General features: G+C 35.5%; 1 protein-coding gene and 1 non-coding gene across 6 annotated transcripts in view; both read left to right on the forward strand.

Annotated features, from left to right (window-relative positions):
- Window positions 1-16,782, forward strand: part of LOC132561344 (uncharacterized) — a 104,634-nt gene that overhangs the window by 41,322 nt on the left and 46,530 nt on the right. For 4 of the 5 annotated variants that reach the window (XM_060226067.1, XM_060226071.1, XM_060226068.1 and 1 more), the window contains one exon: window positions 11,584-12,186. In XM_060226067.1, coding sequence (XP_060082050.1) covers window positions 12,126-12,186 — 61 coding nt within the window. In that variant the 5' untranslated portion in view covers window positions 11,584-12,125. Of the gene's footprint in view, window positions 1-5,656; window positions 5,931-11,583; window positions 12,187-16,782 lie in introns of those variants that run through there. The other variant, XM_060226070.1, reaches the window with a different exon arrangement.
- On the forward strand, window positions 13,650-13,813 carry LOC132561349 (U1 spliceosomal RNA). The gene has a single exon (XR_009554690.1). It is a non-coding gene; the product is annotated as a U1 spliceosomal RNA (small nuclear RNA).

The following is a 16,782-nucleotide window of genomic DNA, read 5'->3' on the forward strand; positions in this document are numbered from 1 at the left end:
ATGTAGATGATAGTTTCTTAACTAGAATTAATAGCGGCTGGTGATAGCCAGGTTATATGGACTTTGACTCTTCCAGGGAGATATTTATTGCAAAGTATCCCAAGTCTGATTGATTCTAACTGACCCTGCAGGTTACGTAACCGTGGATAAGAGGCAGAGAGACAGTTTGTGTTTGACCTGTATGATTTGACATAGAGTCTGGGGAATACTTTGATGTCTATACTTATACAGAAGGACAAGGACTTGGCTTCAGTTTGTGTTGGAGAGTTGTGATGATTAATACAAACATTTAAGGCTGAGAATTCCGTGTATAGATAATAACAAGGTAAGAAAGTGATGGACCAGACAGTCTGAGAGGCAATTAGAGGACCACAAGCATTTCTCCTTACTGGATTTTAGCCCTGGAATTTTCTCAGAAACAACGTTAACTATTTCAAGGTCTGTAAGTAATGTAAAGCTTTCTCTTAACATAATATGTTATGTATAAGAGGTGACGAATAAACCCATTAATATATATCAATATATAAAATATTTGTGATATTCTGAAGAATAGGGTGAGGATATTCTGAAGTCACTGTTAAAGAAAAGGATGAGATATTCATCACAGATTTACAGGAAAACTTGATATTTTACACTGTCTGGCCTTTACTATTAAGCTGAATTATCATTATCAGTTAAGATACCAGTAAAAAATGACTAAGGGTTTGTAAGTTTATGTAAATATTAACAAAGATTTATGAATCAGTCATCCGATTACTTGGATAAACATAGAGAGAGATGTACTATAATGTCTATACATTGAGAAATATGTACTATGATATACTATAATGTCTATACATTGAGAGATGTACTATAATGTCTAAACATTGAGAGATGTACTATAATGTCTATACATTGAGAGATGTACACAATAATGTCTATACATTGAGAAATGTACTATAATGTCTATACATTGAGAGATGTACACTATAATGTCTATACATTGAGAGATGTACTATAATGTCTATACATTGAGAGATGTAAACTATAATGTCTATACATTGAGAGATGTACTATAATGTCTATACATTGAGAGATGTAAACTATAATGTCTATACATTGAGAGAGTACTATAATGTCTATACATTGAGAGATGTACTATAATGTCTATACATTGAGAGATGTACTATAATGTCTATACATTGAGAGATGTACTATAATGTCTATACATTGAGAGATGTACTATACATTGAGAGATGTACTACTATGAGAGATGTACTATAACTATACATTGAGATGTACACTATAATGTCTATACAATGAGAGATGTACTATAATGTCTATACATTGAGAGATGTACTATAATGTCTATACATTGAGAGAAATATTATAGTATCATATTACTGTGTTTATTTCCTGTTTTTAGATTGGCTGATTCTAAACATTCTCCCATTGTTTAAATATTATATCAACCCTTTATCAAACCAACATTACTAGTTCATACCCAAATATAGAAACAAGGGACTTTCCATGATGTCATAATAGCATTCCGTGTGGATATAACAATCCAACAATACCAGTTGATTCCCAAATATAGTAACAAGGGACTTTCCATGATGTCATAATAGCATTCCGTGTGGATATAACAATCCAACAATACCAGTTGATACCCAAATATAGTAACAAGGGACTTTCCATGATGTCATGATAGCATTCCATGTGGATATAACAATCCAACAATACCAGTTGATACCCAAATATAGTAACAAGGGACTTTCCATGATGTCATAATAGCATTCCATGTGGATATAACAATCCAACAATACCAGTTGATTCCCAAATATAGTAACAAGGGACTTTCCATGATGTCATGATAGCATTCCATGTGGATATAACAATCCAACAATACCAGTTGATACCCAAATATAGTAACAAGGGACTTTCCATGACGTCATAATAGCATTCCATGTGGATATAACAATCCAACAATACCAGTTGATTCCCAAATATAGTAACAAGGGACTTTCCATGATGTCATGATAGCATTCCATGTGGATATAACAATCCAACAATACCAGTTGATTCCCAAATATAGTAACAAGGGACTTTCCATGATGTCATAATAGCATTCCATGTGGATATAACAATCCAACAATACCAGTTGATACCCAAATATAGTAACAAGGGACTTTCCATGATGTCATAATAGCATTCCATGTGGATATAACAATCCAACAATACCAGTTGATTCCCAAATATAGTAACAAGGGACTTTCCATGATGTCATAATAGCATTCCATGTGGATATAACAATCCAACAATACCAGTTGATTCCCAAATATAGTAACAAGGGACTTTCTGTAACTTTCAGTTATCAAACTGTTTTTAGGTGAATAAGATGATTTATCAACCCTCGAAAATGCCAAAGGAAATATTCACTTTCTCAGGTTGAGAAATCGTTGTATTCCCCTAAAAACGGGTTGATAATTGTATAATGTCTATAGACTAAAGTTTCTGTTATTATAAGGATTTACTAGTAACAACAATAGATGCAGGAATCAGTGAGATATTAAGGGTGGAGATATATTTGTAATTTGATATAGGATATCAGAACTTTTTTTATTGTTTTTCCAGGTCATTTCAAACTTAAAGATGAAATAATGTACAGAAGTTTAAAACTAGAAAAAAAAAAACTTTTTAATTCTATAAAAGTCACATAATGAACAACTGTTGTAGACTTTGATTGTTAAAACTTAATAGGATAAAGATTCTTTGGTCAGGAGTAGAAAGGTTAAAGATCCTTTGACCATTGGTATTGGCACCAACAGGGAACAACTGTTTTTAGTAACAGGTAGCCAACAGTCTGTACAGGGGTGAATGAAAGGTAAAATTAAGGCCACCAGTTTTTAGTAAGTTTCTCTCATGTGATGATAGAGAGGTGAGTTGTTTACAAGAGTTAGTGGGCAGGTGTGTAGAGAGTAAAACCTTTAACTAACATATCAACACATCTTCGTTTCTGTTTCATGTTTGTGGTGAAGCTACTCTAACAACTGCCAATACCCAATCAGGTCACCAGAACAGCATCATGTATACAAGAATTTCATCTGGATCTTCATAACTCTTGAATCAAATACAGACCATAATGTGATTAAAGGGTTTCAGTAATTCACCTGACAGTTGTACCTGTCTGTATATTATATATAGCTAGTACTTCAGCAAAGCTGACAGGTGATACGAGAGCAGTGAACTCCTATCTATGTTCCATCTGGTACATACAACACTTCAGGAAATTGTTGCTGAAGTGCCCATAATCCTAAACTACTGTTTATCTCGCATTAATAAATGTGTTAAATACAAGAGAGATTACGATTTCTAACTACATAGTAAATGTAGATCAGCTGAGATGTAGGAAACCTTCACCTCCCACTAGTAATAAATATAATACTGGTACCTAGTCAGAAGCAGTATAGAAGCTTCATCATCTTGGTCACAATTGATGTTGATTGCTTTTGAATATCTGATACATTGATCACACAATTTGTTCTGTGTCGTTTTGTCCGAACACTTCACACAATTCCATCGTAAAATTTTAAAATCTTGTCGGATATATGAAGGTCATTATGAAAAGCTGCAGTGACTACCAAACAGACTGACAATGGTTCACTTACAAGACACTTTATTGTCTTGAATGGTAACATGTTTCATAACAAAATAGCAATTTTCCCTATATCTTTGATAACCAGTTTCACATATCAATAAGCCCATGTTTCGTAATAAGCCCAAGTAATAAGCCCATCCAGATATATTACTTTTTATTGAAATAAAAATTAATGCTATTTCCTTATCCTTTATGCCCACGCATGATTTACAGTAAGAAATTTTATGTGTCATTCTATTTGGTTTGTTGGAGGTTAAACTTAACAGATACAGTCAAGATAGTTATAAAACATTCAATCTTTAAATATCATCATCTGTATGTATTACTACTCCTCCTTGGTATTTTTATAAGTAGAGGTCAATTGACAGAACTTATAAAGATCAAACACACTACCAACACATGTAAACCGACATCATTCTCTCCACCCAAGTATTATTATGCAGCATTCTCTGAATTTTAAACTTTCAAAGTGCTCCCCACCCAAAGTCATGTGACATCATCAGAAGTTTAGTAATATTCCATATAATATCGTCCTTGAGAATCAATAAAAACAAATACAGATCTTTATCCAGTACTGCATCACACATACTTATAATCGCTATATTTGAAATCTGATGCTGTACTGGAGCCAAATGATTAACTAAAATGGTAAGATGTCCTGCAATAAAAAGCTTACTCACATCCTGCTGGTTACATCTTTTTGACCTTTGACTTGTAGGAATGAGGTCAATGATCTTTGATACATACATGTATGTTAATAATAAAAGCCAACTTCTCACATCTCTACACCAGGCTATTTATAAGAAGAAGCAGTTGCGCAGGTACAAGTGTTTGTGTCGAGCCCAATTAGCTTTTTATCTTATCAGGTTCACAGCTGATCAGAGAACTGTAGTACCATATGAATGAGGAAATTATCAATGAAAACTAGTTGAGATCTTGGTATGAGAATTACCTCCTGGTAGTAGTTTTCCTGAAGATGGCCTTACAGCCCACTATAGCCAATCCCCAGCAGGATACCACTAACAAGCCACAAAAAAATTCCCAGGTTTTCAAATATAGCTGGCCCACGGAAGAGTAGTCAAAATATTTACAAATAGTTTATATCATAAACATTATAAATCATTTTTTAAGAGGCAGGTTTGGGTTTTCAAAATTTCAAGAACTGCACTTTAAGGTTTAGTGTGGAATGATATATGTGGTGTAGTTCCTCCATAGACAAGGAGTCACGCTGTTTAGTTTATTGTACAAGTGACTTGCAGAGTATGTGATTTATTGGTAGTATATATCTGACTTACACACACCAAAAATGGCTATAACTGGTCAGCGTTTGAACATCAAACATTTGATATATAGGATTGAACTTATCAAGTTGAATTTTTAGGTGACAATTCATTGGTTCTGAATTTGTGTTTGAGGCCTAATTGTGGTCAAGATCCATGTGGCCTTTTTTATTAGTATTAACAACTTAATAAGTGATTATTACTTATTTATGTGTATCACATTTTCCCGTAGTTTTATATTCAAGAATTGTTAAGAGCAGTAGGAAATAAAGCTAACTCAGGTGTGATAAATAACTGCAGACTTGAGAAGTTCCAGGTTCGAAACCTCTGTTCTGGCTGTTTTCCCAATCCTAATACACTTGTTGGATTTTGTGATAGGTCATTAGTGTAGTACAGTGGTACTATATTGGAGAACCATATAAACCACTCTCTAGACTCATAAACTCCCACATTTAGTGCATTCTATCTTGAGCATCTAAAAGAAAGAACAGTATAATTTGGATGTAAATAAACAAGAGTTATTTTGGGTTGGTACAAACAAATAAAGCCTTGGTACTTAAGTTCTTACAACAACTGACTTGAATGCTCTCATTCATTATCGTAGTGCTTACTTATATAACTGTGTGTGAACAGAGGCTTCACTGGCGGGTGTGAATACTGGGTCTGTTGGCCAGTCCTAGTCACAGACTCGTGGTGGGAGGCTGTGGATGAATAAGGATACTGTATGTAGTGGGATTAATGACTATGTGTAAACAAGGATGAATGGAAATCTTGTATCAGTGTACTAGTGATGCAGAATTGATATTTAACTGACATCATGACTAATTTTTCAATCTATCAATGCAACACTTGTTGTTACTGGTGAAGGTCTCAGTATACTTGGATTTAATGAATGAAAAGTTGATTCAAGTACCTACGTTTACCTACAAATTGTATATAATTTCAATATCACAGTTTTACTAAATATGTTGTGCCTGGATCTATGAATGGATTGCTGGTATCATCACTGACAGGTATTTATAGAATCATTAAGATTTTTTAATGTTATTTTTACCTACAGGTATGAAAAGGGTTATAGTTTTACTACTGGTACATCCACCTACAGCTATATATAGGGTTATAGTCTTACTACTGGTACATCCACCTACAGTTATATATAGGGTATAGTTTTACTACTGGTACATCCACCTACAGTTATATATAGGGTTATAGTCTTACTACTGGTACATCCACCTACAGGTATATATAGGGTTATAGTCTTACTACTGGTACATCCACCTACAGTTACATATAGGGTTATAGTCTTACTACTGGTACATCCACCTACAGGTATATATAGGGTATAGTTTTACTACTGGTACATCCACCTACAGTTATATGTAGGGTTATAGTTTTACTACTGGTACATCCACCTACAGGTATATATAGGGTTATAGTTTTACTACAGGTACATCCACCTACAGTTATATATAGGAGTATAGTTTTACTACTGGTACATCCACCTACAGTTATATATAGGGTTATAGTTTTACTACTGGTACATCCACCTACAGTTATATATAGGAGTATAGTTTTACTACTGGTACATCCACCTACAGTAATATATAGGAGTATAGTTTTACTACTGGTACATCCACCTACAGTTATATATAGGGTATAGTTTTACTACTGGTACATCCACCTACAGTTATATATAGGGTATAGTTTTACTACTGGTACATCCACCTACAGTTATATATAGGGTACAGTTTTACTACTGGTACATCCACCTACAGTTATATATAGGGTACAGTTTTACTACTGGTACATCCACCTACAGTTATATATAGGGTTATAATTGTACATATTACTATACAGCTTTATGAAAGGACTACTAGTATATTCACATTGGTATGATGTTTCTTTCTTCTTATTTTGAACAGTTATATAATTGTTTTTCTGCTTCATATTCTTTGCTACTTTCAGGACCTCTGCTCTTTATTCATGGTTTTTGAATTGCATCTTTTATAAGTTTTTGTTTACCTTGATGTCATTGTAACCTGTAATCCCATTAAGAGTACAATCATATCCGTATAATTGAAAGCAGATCAGCAGATCTGATTTACTAATTATCAGATACGGTTGACTGCACATGAACAGATATGGTTGTTTAGGCTGATGAACAGAATTGGTTTGCTCCCATTGAACAAAGATCTACCTGCAGATGAAGGATTGATGAATTTGATATGATGAATGAAATTTATTTCAAGCCAACTGTTATGGCCATATTGGATTTGAAGCAGTGATTCTGGTTACTGAAGATTGATGACACTGGGAGTTCCCATCTGTCAGTGTCAAAAAGGAATAATAAGGATGTTCACATCTCCTGTAGACAGCAGATTGTGTAGGTGTGACCAAGAGCTGCAAGGTGGAAATAAATGTGATTGATTTAATGAGAATATGTATATGTAGTTTTGCTTGCTCTGACAACTCTCTAGTGTTAACTCTGAAAGTTATAACTGTACTTATAGTTAGCGATACCGTTTTTACAGTTGTCAGTTTTGTCTAGTGAGCACAAACCACAAGTTTAACATAGCTGATTTGAGAAGACAAATTTTATCTCTTCAATTACTACATATTCAGTGAGATCTCCCCTTCCTCAGACCCTTATTTTGTATAGACAAGTCAAAGATCATGTGATTATTACTACTTGTATAGTTTTATCACTATCTATTTGTACTGGTATCAATATAGTTTTGAAGATCATTAGTTTTGACCCTAATGTGTAATCCTGAATAAATAATTTGTAACCATAGTTACCAATCAATAAATCAATGCCAGGTTATCTATTGATGTGGAGAAAATCAATCAATGACTACTTCTTGTTTATTTGTTTACAAACTTTGTCATCCTTTGAACAGCCACAGACATTTTGAGGCAGGGTCTTGTGTAGTAGTTGGTAATTTCCTTACTGAACAACATGTGGGAGACACATTGCTTGCCATCCAGTTGGTAAAGTGTCTTGCACAAGGACACAACCTGGACAGCACAGACAGGTTTGTTTCTCAGTTTCCTGTGAAACACAAACCACTATAGGTTGGAAAAGTCAAGCTGTCACCTCATATCTTCACCCGCGGTAGGACAATACTCTGACCACAAATACCCATCAGTCTACTTAAATACTTTGAATGGGGTCTAATGGGTTTTTTGTAGGAGGGATTTGGTATAATTGATGAAGAGAAATGTTTTAGTGTAACATGTAGAGTGTTTTCGCTCACAATTATGACTATTTTCTGATGATCACAGGTTTATTAATGAAATCAACTTTTGAGAAAGTTTGTTCTCATACCTAGGACAGGTACATCCACGCCTCTTACCTAGGACAGGTACATCCACGCCTCTTACCTAGGACAGGTACATCCACGCTTCTTACCTAGGACAGGTACATCCACGCCTCTTACCTAGGACAGGTACATCCACGCCTCTTACAGATTTCCCTGTCAGGACAATGATAGGACATCACAGTAACTATTTATTGATGTCAAGTCAATGATGCAAAGCACAGGGGCAACGAAAACGCATTTAAATATGTGATAAAGCCAGCAGGGTATGGGAATAATAATCATTTTTGTTGGTGATACAAGGTGATCTCAACCCTCGGGAAAAGATGTTTAAGTTGCAGACACTCAGCAAGCCTCGTGTTTGCTACATTTAACTTAATCATCTTTCCCCTCTGGTTGAAATCCACCTATCTCACCACCAAGAGGGTAAAAGATTCTATTAATCATGTCAACATTGATATCATAAAAGGAAAGATGAAAATAGAAGCAAGAGGTAATTAAATGAAGGTCATTATATAATTAAGTGACTGTGTTAGGGATCAAACCGAGGATTTGCACTGGTTTTCTAGTCTGTATCAAGGTCAAGAGATGGTCCCTCTTGCCTGGCAGTGTATTGAAGCTAGTCAGAGTTACAGTAGATTGTAGATTATTCTCAGAACTGTTAGAAAATAATGAATATTATTTGAGGAATGGAAGAAATGGCCTTATTGATGATAAGATATTGACATCTGTGATAACCTGTGAACCTGTTCCCCTTTGTATCAACTTTGTGTCAATTATTACTTGATATCACTTGTTCTTGGATTAATGAACTTTTATGGACAGTATCAGGAATTTTGTTAGGTTTCTCTTGGACTGAACTGTGGGAAAATGTGGCAATGATAGTCTTATATAGTGCTAACTAGTAGATAGTGTTCCTGGAAATGACTAGCTGTTATAAATCAGTATCCAGTAGATTTCGGTCTTGGAAACTACTGTCTTGTTCTCATGTGTATGTATCTTTTCTGAAGATGAGCTTCCAACAGACTAGGTTACAATCGGTGGTGATCTCCCTAGCGTTGACCTTGACCTCTAACAGTACAGAGGTCATGTGACTTGATACCTTAGTGTGATAATTTGAAGGCTATCTGTGCGGGTAGGTGTCTCTTCCAGAGAAACACTACCTCCCTTATCTCACCTCAGATTAATTTACTGTGACACCAGGGAGAACCATCCTACCACACAATCTCCCAATTTAGACCAGATTTGTTTTTTATCCATGATTAAATTCAAAATCCGTGTGACAGGTACCAATTAATAACCGCTGTAACCGCCAGCTTCATTTATTCTGTTTAAAGAAGACAGAGCATAGATTTTGTAAACACTCTTCTGTCCTGCTCATGAAATATGTTTGAATGGAAATAAAAATGAAAAAAATTAATGTTTGAATTAAAAGCTAATTGTACTTCTTACTTATTGAACTTTTTATTTAAAGATAGGGCCTGTGTTAGGTCTGTTGGAGCAGTGTTGGCCTATGTAACCTCAGGTGGGGGGGTGGGGTAGGGGGGGTTATTCAATGCTACCTACCCATGGCAGTTTGGGATTCTCAGGAAGCTGACACAATGACCAGTGTATGTTGAGGTGGTTGTGTCCTTGGGCAAGACACTTTACCCTAATTCATCTGGATGGCATGCACATGGTATGTTGTTCAGTAAAGTAGCAACCTAATACTACATGGAGACCCCTGTCATAATGACCCAGGCAGGGATGGGGGGATGGGGGGGGTGTGGGGGGTGCGCTTGCAGAAAAGACTTAAAAGGAGAAGATGTGAAGTGATATATAGAATGTGTATCTGTACTGATTTAACATGTACTGACGTTAATAAAACTAAATAATACTTGATCAATTTTACTGTTATACTATATGTTTAACTTTGTGGAATTCGTTTGAATTTGGAACCTGATATCACACATATAACATAAGTTTGTTTAAACATGATCAAGAAAATCTCACTAATGCTCCCATCCATCATACTAAACTTCACTAAATTAATCCTCAGGAACTCACTTTGTAAACCTGCTATGTAATGGAACCTTATCACATGATTACACAAGCCTATTGTATGATGAAGTGTATGCAACTGTTGGGTGCTGTGTCAGCTTCAAACAGGCTGATTTATTTCATACTGATCATTGTGTGCCCTAATACACACTGCTCTGACATTGGTAATAAAATCGTTATAATAGAAGTTAGAAAAATTGTTATTATTTGTGTATTGTACTGTCTTTACAGAAAAAAACTTAATACATTCTGCCGTAGAACCTGACTTTGTAAACAACCTGGTGATTGTTGTATTCAACAGGTATCCTACATTTACGCATGCATTTTAATAAACACTTCTAACTGAAGGCTTAATTGGATAAGTCAATTATGATGACACATTCTATTGGATCTCATGAAAATAAGCAATCACGAAATCCCACAGGACTGGTATTACAATTGGTGTGTTCAAGAGTCGATGTTATCAATTTAAGAACCCACTTAAACATTTGAAATCGTTTAAACTGATTTGTGTTTAGCTACAGTTTTACCTGTTACAGTTAAGGTATGATGTTTAAGTATAATTAATGACAATTAGTAGATGATAGGTACGAAGACAAATAAGGTATGATGTTTAAGTATAATTATAATTAATGACTATTATGTAGATGAGGTACGAAGACAAATAGGTATGATGAAGTATAATTAATGACAAATGACAAATAAGGTATGATGTTTAAGTATAATTAATGACAATTAGTAGATGATAGGTACGAAGACAAATGAGGTATGATGTTTAAGTATAATTAATGACAATTAGTAGATGATAGGTACGAAGACAAATGAGGTATGATGTTTAAGTATAATTAATGACAATTAGTAGATGATAGGTACGAAAGACCAGATAGCTTTCTGTGTAAATGAAAAACATGTTAACATGTCTTGTTGGAGTAAGAAATAGAATACGGAAAAGTGAAGCATCCTTTTAAAATTGAAATTGAAATTTTTGTAATTGAAAATTTTTTTTATTGTTTTTTGAATAATTTTGCCCAAATGAATAATGGTTGTGATGATAATTACACTAAAATGATTCACTGTGAAAATCAATAATTGATACTAACTACCAAAATGGTGTTATTATACTTCTACCCAGCCAAGAGCAGTAGAGCGGTGTACCTTTTGTGTGTCATCCCATTCCTGGTGAGCTGAGGTCAGCCTGTTCTACTGTATCACCATCAGTTACACTGAGGCACTGCCACCTTCCAACCAGGGGGAGGAGTCTGGAGGCAGCATAATCTGTTGACATTTATCTCAATTGTCCTTACAGGTCTTGTTTGAACACCAACCACAATCACAGCAAGGTGAGGAGACTCCTGAACTAGACGCGGGGAGTAACATACTGTAGAACAGTGGATAACGACAGAACATTTAGTGTCCTAAAGTGCCATTCTAATAACAGGTGTTAATAGTCATTGTGACAGAAGTCTGTGAGATGTAGTGACGAGGTCTGGGATATACTGTATCTAAAGTCAAACTAAAAAGCAGTGGACAGTTGCAGGGTCCCTGAGGACATCAAGAACTATAGCAGAAAGCTGTGGGGTTCATATAGTACCACACCAAACTGAAGTGGAAAGTCAGAGTCAGTTGATAAAGAGTGCCACACACCAAACTATCACGAATCGGTTAAAGTCAGCGACTAGTGCTAGCTGTGTATAGTCAATGCCTTTACAGTGTTACCCCTAACAGGAACTGAGGGTAGTCACAGAACATCTTATAGTGCCACTTCGCGGTGGTTCTACTGTGTGTGGAAGTGGTGACAGTACAGACTAGCAGAGTGGTGACACTCGGGACGAGACGCAGTAGTGAGACATGATGGAGATCTGCAGCTGTGATGTCTTAACTATTCTGTTGGGATTTTACTTATTTACAGGTAAGATTTTACTTACTTACAAAGAAGAATTTATTTAATTAATAAGTTAATTACAAGGTCAGATTTTACCTCTTTACTAGTAAGAGTTTGCTTATAGTTTAGATATTGACTTATTTACAGGTATGTTTTTACTCAATCACAGGTAGTGTAAATTATGTAACTTAATTTCAAGGTAGGATTTTATTTATAATTTTTAGTTATTAACAGGTAAGGTTGACTTTATTTTAAGGTTTGACAGAGTTAAATTAATATTTATTAACAAGGTAAGATTACTTGAGAGATAAGATTTGCCTTACAATCTCAAGATGATTTGTTAATTTCTTGATAAGGTTTTTACTTTACTAATGAGATTTTATCTAATATGCTCAATTGATTAGAGCGTCTGTCTAAAGGTCAGAGGTTCTGGGTTCAATTCCTAGTCTTGCTGTTGCAGTTTTCCTTCTATTTATGATATATAGCTGTAATACCACGTTACATATTTATCAGATTATTGAATATGGTATATATAGAGTTATTGAGTATGTTATAATGTGATGTCACTGTACAAATTTATCCAGAACTTTAGTAATTAGGTGAAAAACATAGTAGCCAAATTGTCCTGATGAAGCCAAATATTTGAGGTGAAATCAGTAGACGAAACTAATAAGTGAAGGAAACCAGTCCCTAGTGTGTTGCAGTTAATGTACTCCCTTTAGTTTTCCTTCCAAACTACAATTTGTCTGGATCATGTTATAAAGACTAACAGCAATTTAATTTAATGTTCCCCAAATAAAGTAATATCTGAGGATTGTGAAAAAAATCAATTAAAAAAATTTTGTTATTGATTATTGAATTTATTTTTTCTACAATACTAATAAAGTAATAAATGATATAAAAAAGTTTTAATAATATGTATTTTTGTCTTTACTTATCAATTACCCAATGATTATACAATGACTTGGCACAACATGGTAACTGTGTAATCCTGTTTACTATTGTAAGGTATTTAGTACCTTCATCTCTCAAATCACTTGGTTGTACCTATAATGGTGGTCACATTAAAGCATAAAACATTTATTGATCCATAAGATCTAATACAGAATTGCTTCAGGGAATGCCATTTTATTATTGACTGTAGCTGGCATGCCTTAGACTGCAGTTATCCCCACTTGACTGAACAATCTATATAGATTATAATGTAATTCAGACCTACCACTAGGGGGCAGTAGTGGATTAGAAATAGCTTTTACACAGAAATTTTTGACATATTTGATAAAAAAGCAACATTTTAAGCCTTATTTTCATGATGACTATTTGCAACAATGTACAAAAACTTATTTCCAATAAAAATACAACCACTAGGACATAATTCTACTTTTGCTGTTGACAAAAATAGAATTGCAAATTGCACTATGCTAATGAGTTAAGGTAGGGTTCATACCTGATTCTAGCAGTATATAATGAAAATCAACAGCTATAAACTCATACTTACCTGGTACAGGGGATACCGTGATCAGCAAGGCGGTTCCCCCAGGTTGAGGCCCTTCCATTGCACTCTGGTCGGGCTGAACCCTGCGATAATCCCAAATGCGGATTACTCGGGTACGCTATTTTTTAGTGTGGGGGTCTGCGTTCGCGCTAACCCTCGACCATATTCAATTTAAAATGAGAACATTTCCCACAATATCTGTAGTTCCCAATGTTATCAACTTATACTCTTGTTTGTTGTGTAAATGTACTTATACAATGTATTTCATCAACATTTTTTGAAAGGTACTTGTTGATCTTTATGAAATTTCACAAAAAAACAAAAACAAAAAAGTTTTTAGACTTTCTTTAAAGTGTGATGGTCCAGTTTGTTCTGAAGGTCAAATTTACATGTGAAGGTGACTTTGTACAAGATGCTTGGCAAGATTTGGATTTCACATCATTTAACACCTGTAAGTTGAGAAATCATACATAGAATCTTGTGTGAATGAGATCAAGACCACTTATCTATTGACATATTGACACAGTTCTGTTACAAGGAGAGTCTATCTTTAGCCAATCTTGAGTGGAGCCGTTAGCAGATTCTGTGATCATGTCAAGAGATATACCATGAAACAGTATATTACATATTCCATAGTACACTTTGTGTACCTCAACTCACTATGGCACATCCTATTTTACAAACTCCCAGTTTTAATGAAATACAGTCATAAATTTTATCTTTTTTTTTGCAGGAAATATCTTTTACTTATTAAAAAAAGTCACAAACTGTAAAGGGTTCAGTGCTGACTAGCTTATCACCAACAAGCAGATACATACCAGTGCATATTTAATAGATATTACTATCTCCCAAGTATATCACAGCATTTCCTCCCTTGAATCAAGCCCTGTTGATATCAGCTTCATCAAACAGAGTTAATTTACAACAGTTGTGCTGGTCTTTTACCCGAACACAAGGCTGCATGATCTATCTCTCTTTACCAAAGTTATCCCTTCAGTAGTTACAGGAAGGCAGATATCACACTAATACATTAGTACAGGTGGCTCTTTGGGTACATATATTGGTAAATTATACCTGTCCAGGAGCATTGTGTACTGTCTGTGTACATTGTGTACAGTTATACCTGTCTGGGTACATTGTGTACTGTCTGGGTACATTGTGTACAGTAATACCTGTCTGGGTACATTGTGTACTGTTATACCTGTCTGTGTACATTGTGTACTGTCTGGGTACATTGTGTACAGTTATACCTGTCTGGGTACATTGTGTACAGTTACACATGTCTGGGTACATTGTGTACAGTTATACCTGTCTGTGTACATTGTGTACTGTCTGGGTACATTGTGTACAGTAATACCTGTCTGGGTACATTGTGTACTGTTATACCTGTCTGTGTACATTGTGTACTGTCTGGGTACATTGTGTACAGTTATACCTGTCTGGGTACATTGTGTACAGTTACACATGTCTGGGTACATTGTGTACAGTTATACCTGTCTGTGTACATTGTGTACTGTCTGGGTACTTTGTGTACAGTTATACCTGTCTGAGTACATTGTGTACAGTTTCACATGTCTGGGTACATTGTGTACAGTTACACCTCTCTGGGTACATTGTGTACAGTTATACCTGTCTGCTTACATTGTGTACTGTCTGGGTACATTGTGTACTGTTATACCTTTCTGGGTACATTGTGTACAGTTAAACCTGTCTGGGTACATTGTGTACAGTTATACCTGTCTGGATACATTGTGTACTGTCTGGGTAAATTGTGTACAGTTATACCTGTCTGGGTACATTGTGTACAGTTATACCTGTCTGCTTACATTGTGTACTGTCTGGGTACATTGTGTACAGTTATACCTGTCTGGATACATTGTGTACTGTCTGGGTACATTGTGTACAGTTATACCTGTCTGGGTACATTGTATACAGTTTTACCTGTCTGGGTACATTGTGTACAGTTTTACCTGTCTGGGTACATTGTGTACAGTTATACCTGTCTGCTTACATTGTGTACTGTCTGGGTACATTGTGTACAGTTATACCTGTCTGCTTACATTGTGTACTGTCTGGGTACATTGTGTACAGTTATACCTGTCTGGATACATTGTGTACTGTCTGGGTACATTGTGTACAGTTATACCTGTCTGCTTACATTGTGTACTGTCTGGGTACATTGTGTACAGTTATACCTGTCTGGATACATTGTGTACTGTCTGGGTACATTGTGTACAGTTATACCTGTCTGGGTACATTGTGTACAGTTATACCTGTCTGGATACATTGTGTACAGTTATTGTGTACAGTTATACCTGTCTGGGTACATTGTGTACAGTTATACCTGTCTGCTTACATTGTGTACTGTCTGGGTACATTGTGTACAGTTATACCTGTCTGCTTACATTGTGTACTGTCTGGGTACATTGTGTACAGTTATACCTGTCTGGATACATTGTGTACTGTCTGGGTACATTGTGTACAGTTATACCTGTCTGGGTACATTGTATACAGTTTTACCTGTCTGGGTACATTGTGTACAGTTTTACCTGTCTGGGTACATTGCGTACAGTTTTACCTGTCTGGGTGCATTGTGTACAGTTATACCTGTCTGGGTACATTGTGTACAGTTTTACCTGTCTGATTACATTGTGTATTGTTATACCTGTCTGGGTACATTGTGTACAGTTTTACCTGTCTGGGTACATTGTGTACAGTTACATTGTGTACAGTTATACCCAGTGTGTCTGTCTGGGTACATTGTGTACAGTTTTACCTGTCTGTACATTGTGTACAGTTTTTCCTGTCTGGGTACATTTTGTACAGTTATACCTGTCTGGGTTACATACCTGTCTGGGTACATTGTGTACAGTTACACATGTCTGGGTACATTGTGTACAGTTTTACCTGTCTGGGTACATTGTGTACAGTTATACCTGTCTGGATACATTGTGTACTGTCTGGGTACATTGTGTACAGTTATACCTGTCTGGGTACATTGTATACAGTTTTACCTGTCTGGGTACATTGTGTACAGTTTTACCTGTCTGGGTACATTGCGTACAGTTTTACCTGTCTGGGTGCATTGTGTACAGTTATACCTGTCTGGGTACATTGTGTACAGTTTT

Source organism: Ylistrum balloti, unplaced genomic scaffold (assembly GCF_031769215.1).
Source record: "Ylistrum balloti isolate Yb309-2 unplaced genomic scaffold, AGI_CSIRO_Ybal_v1 Utg371194, whole genome shotgun sequence".
In the NCBI taxonomy this organism is placed as follows: domain Eukaryota; kingdom Metazoa; phylum Mollusca; class Bivalvia; order Pectinida; family Pectinidae; genus Ylistrum; species Ylistrum balloti.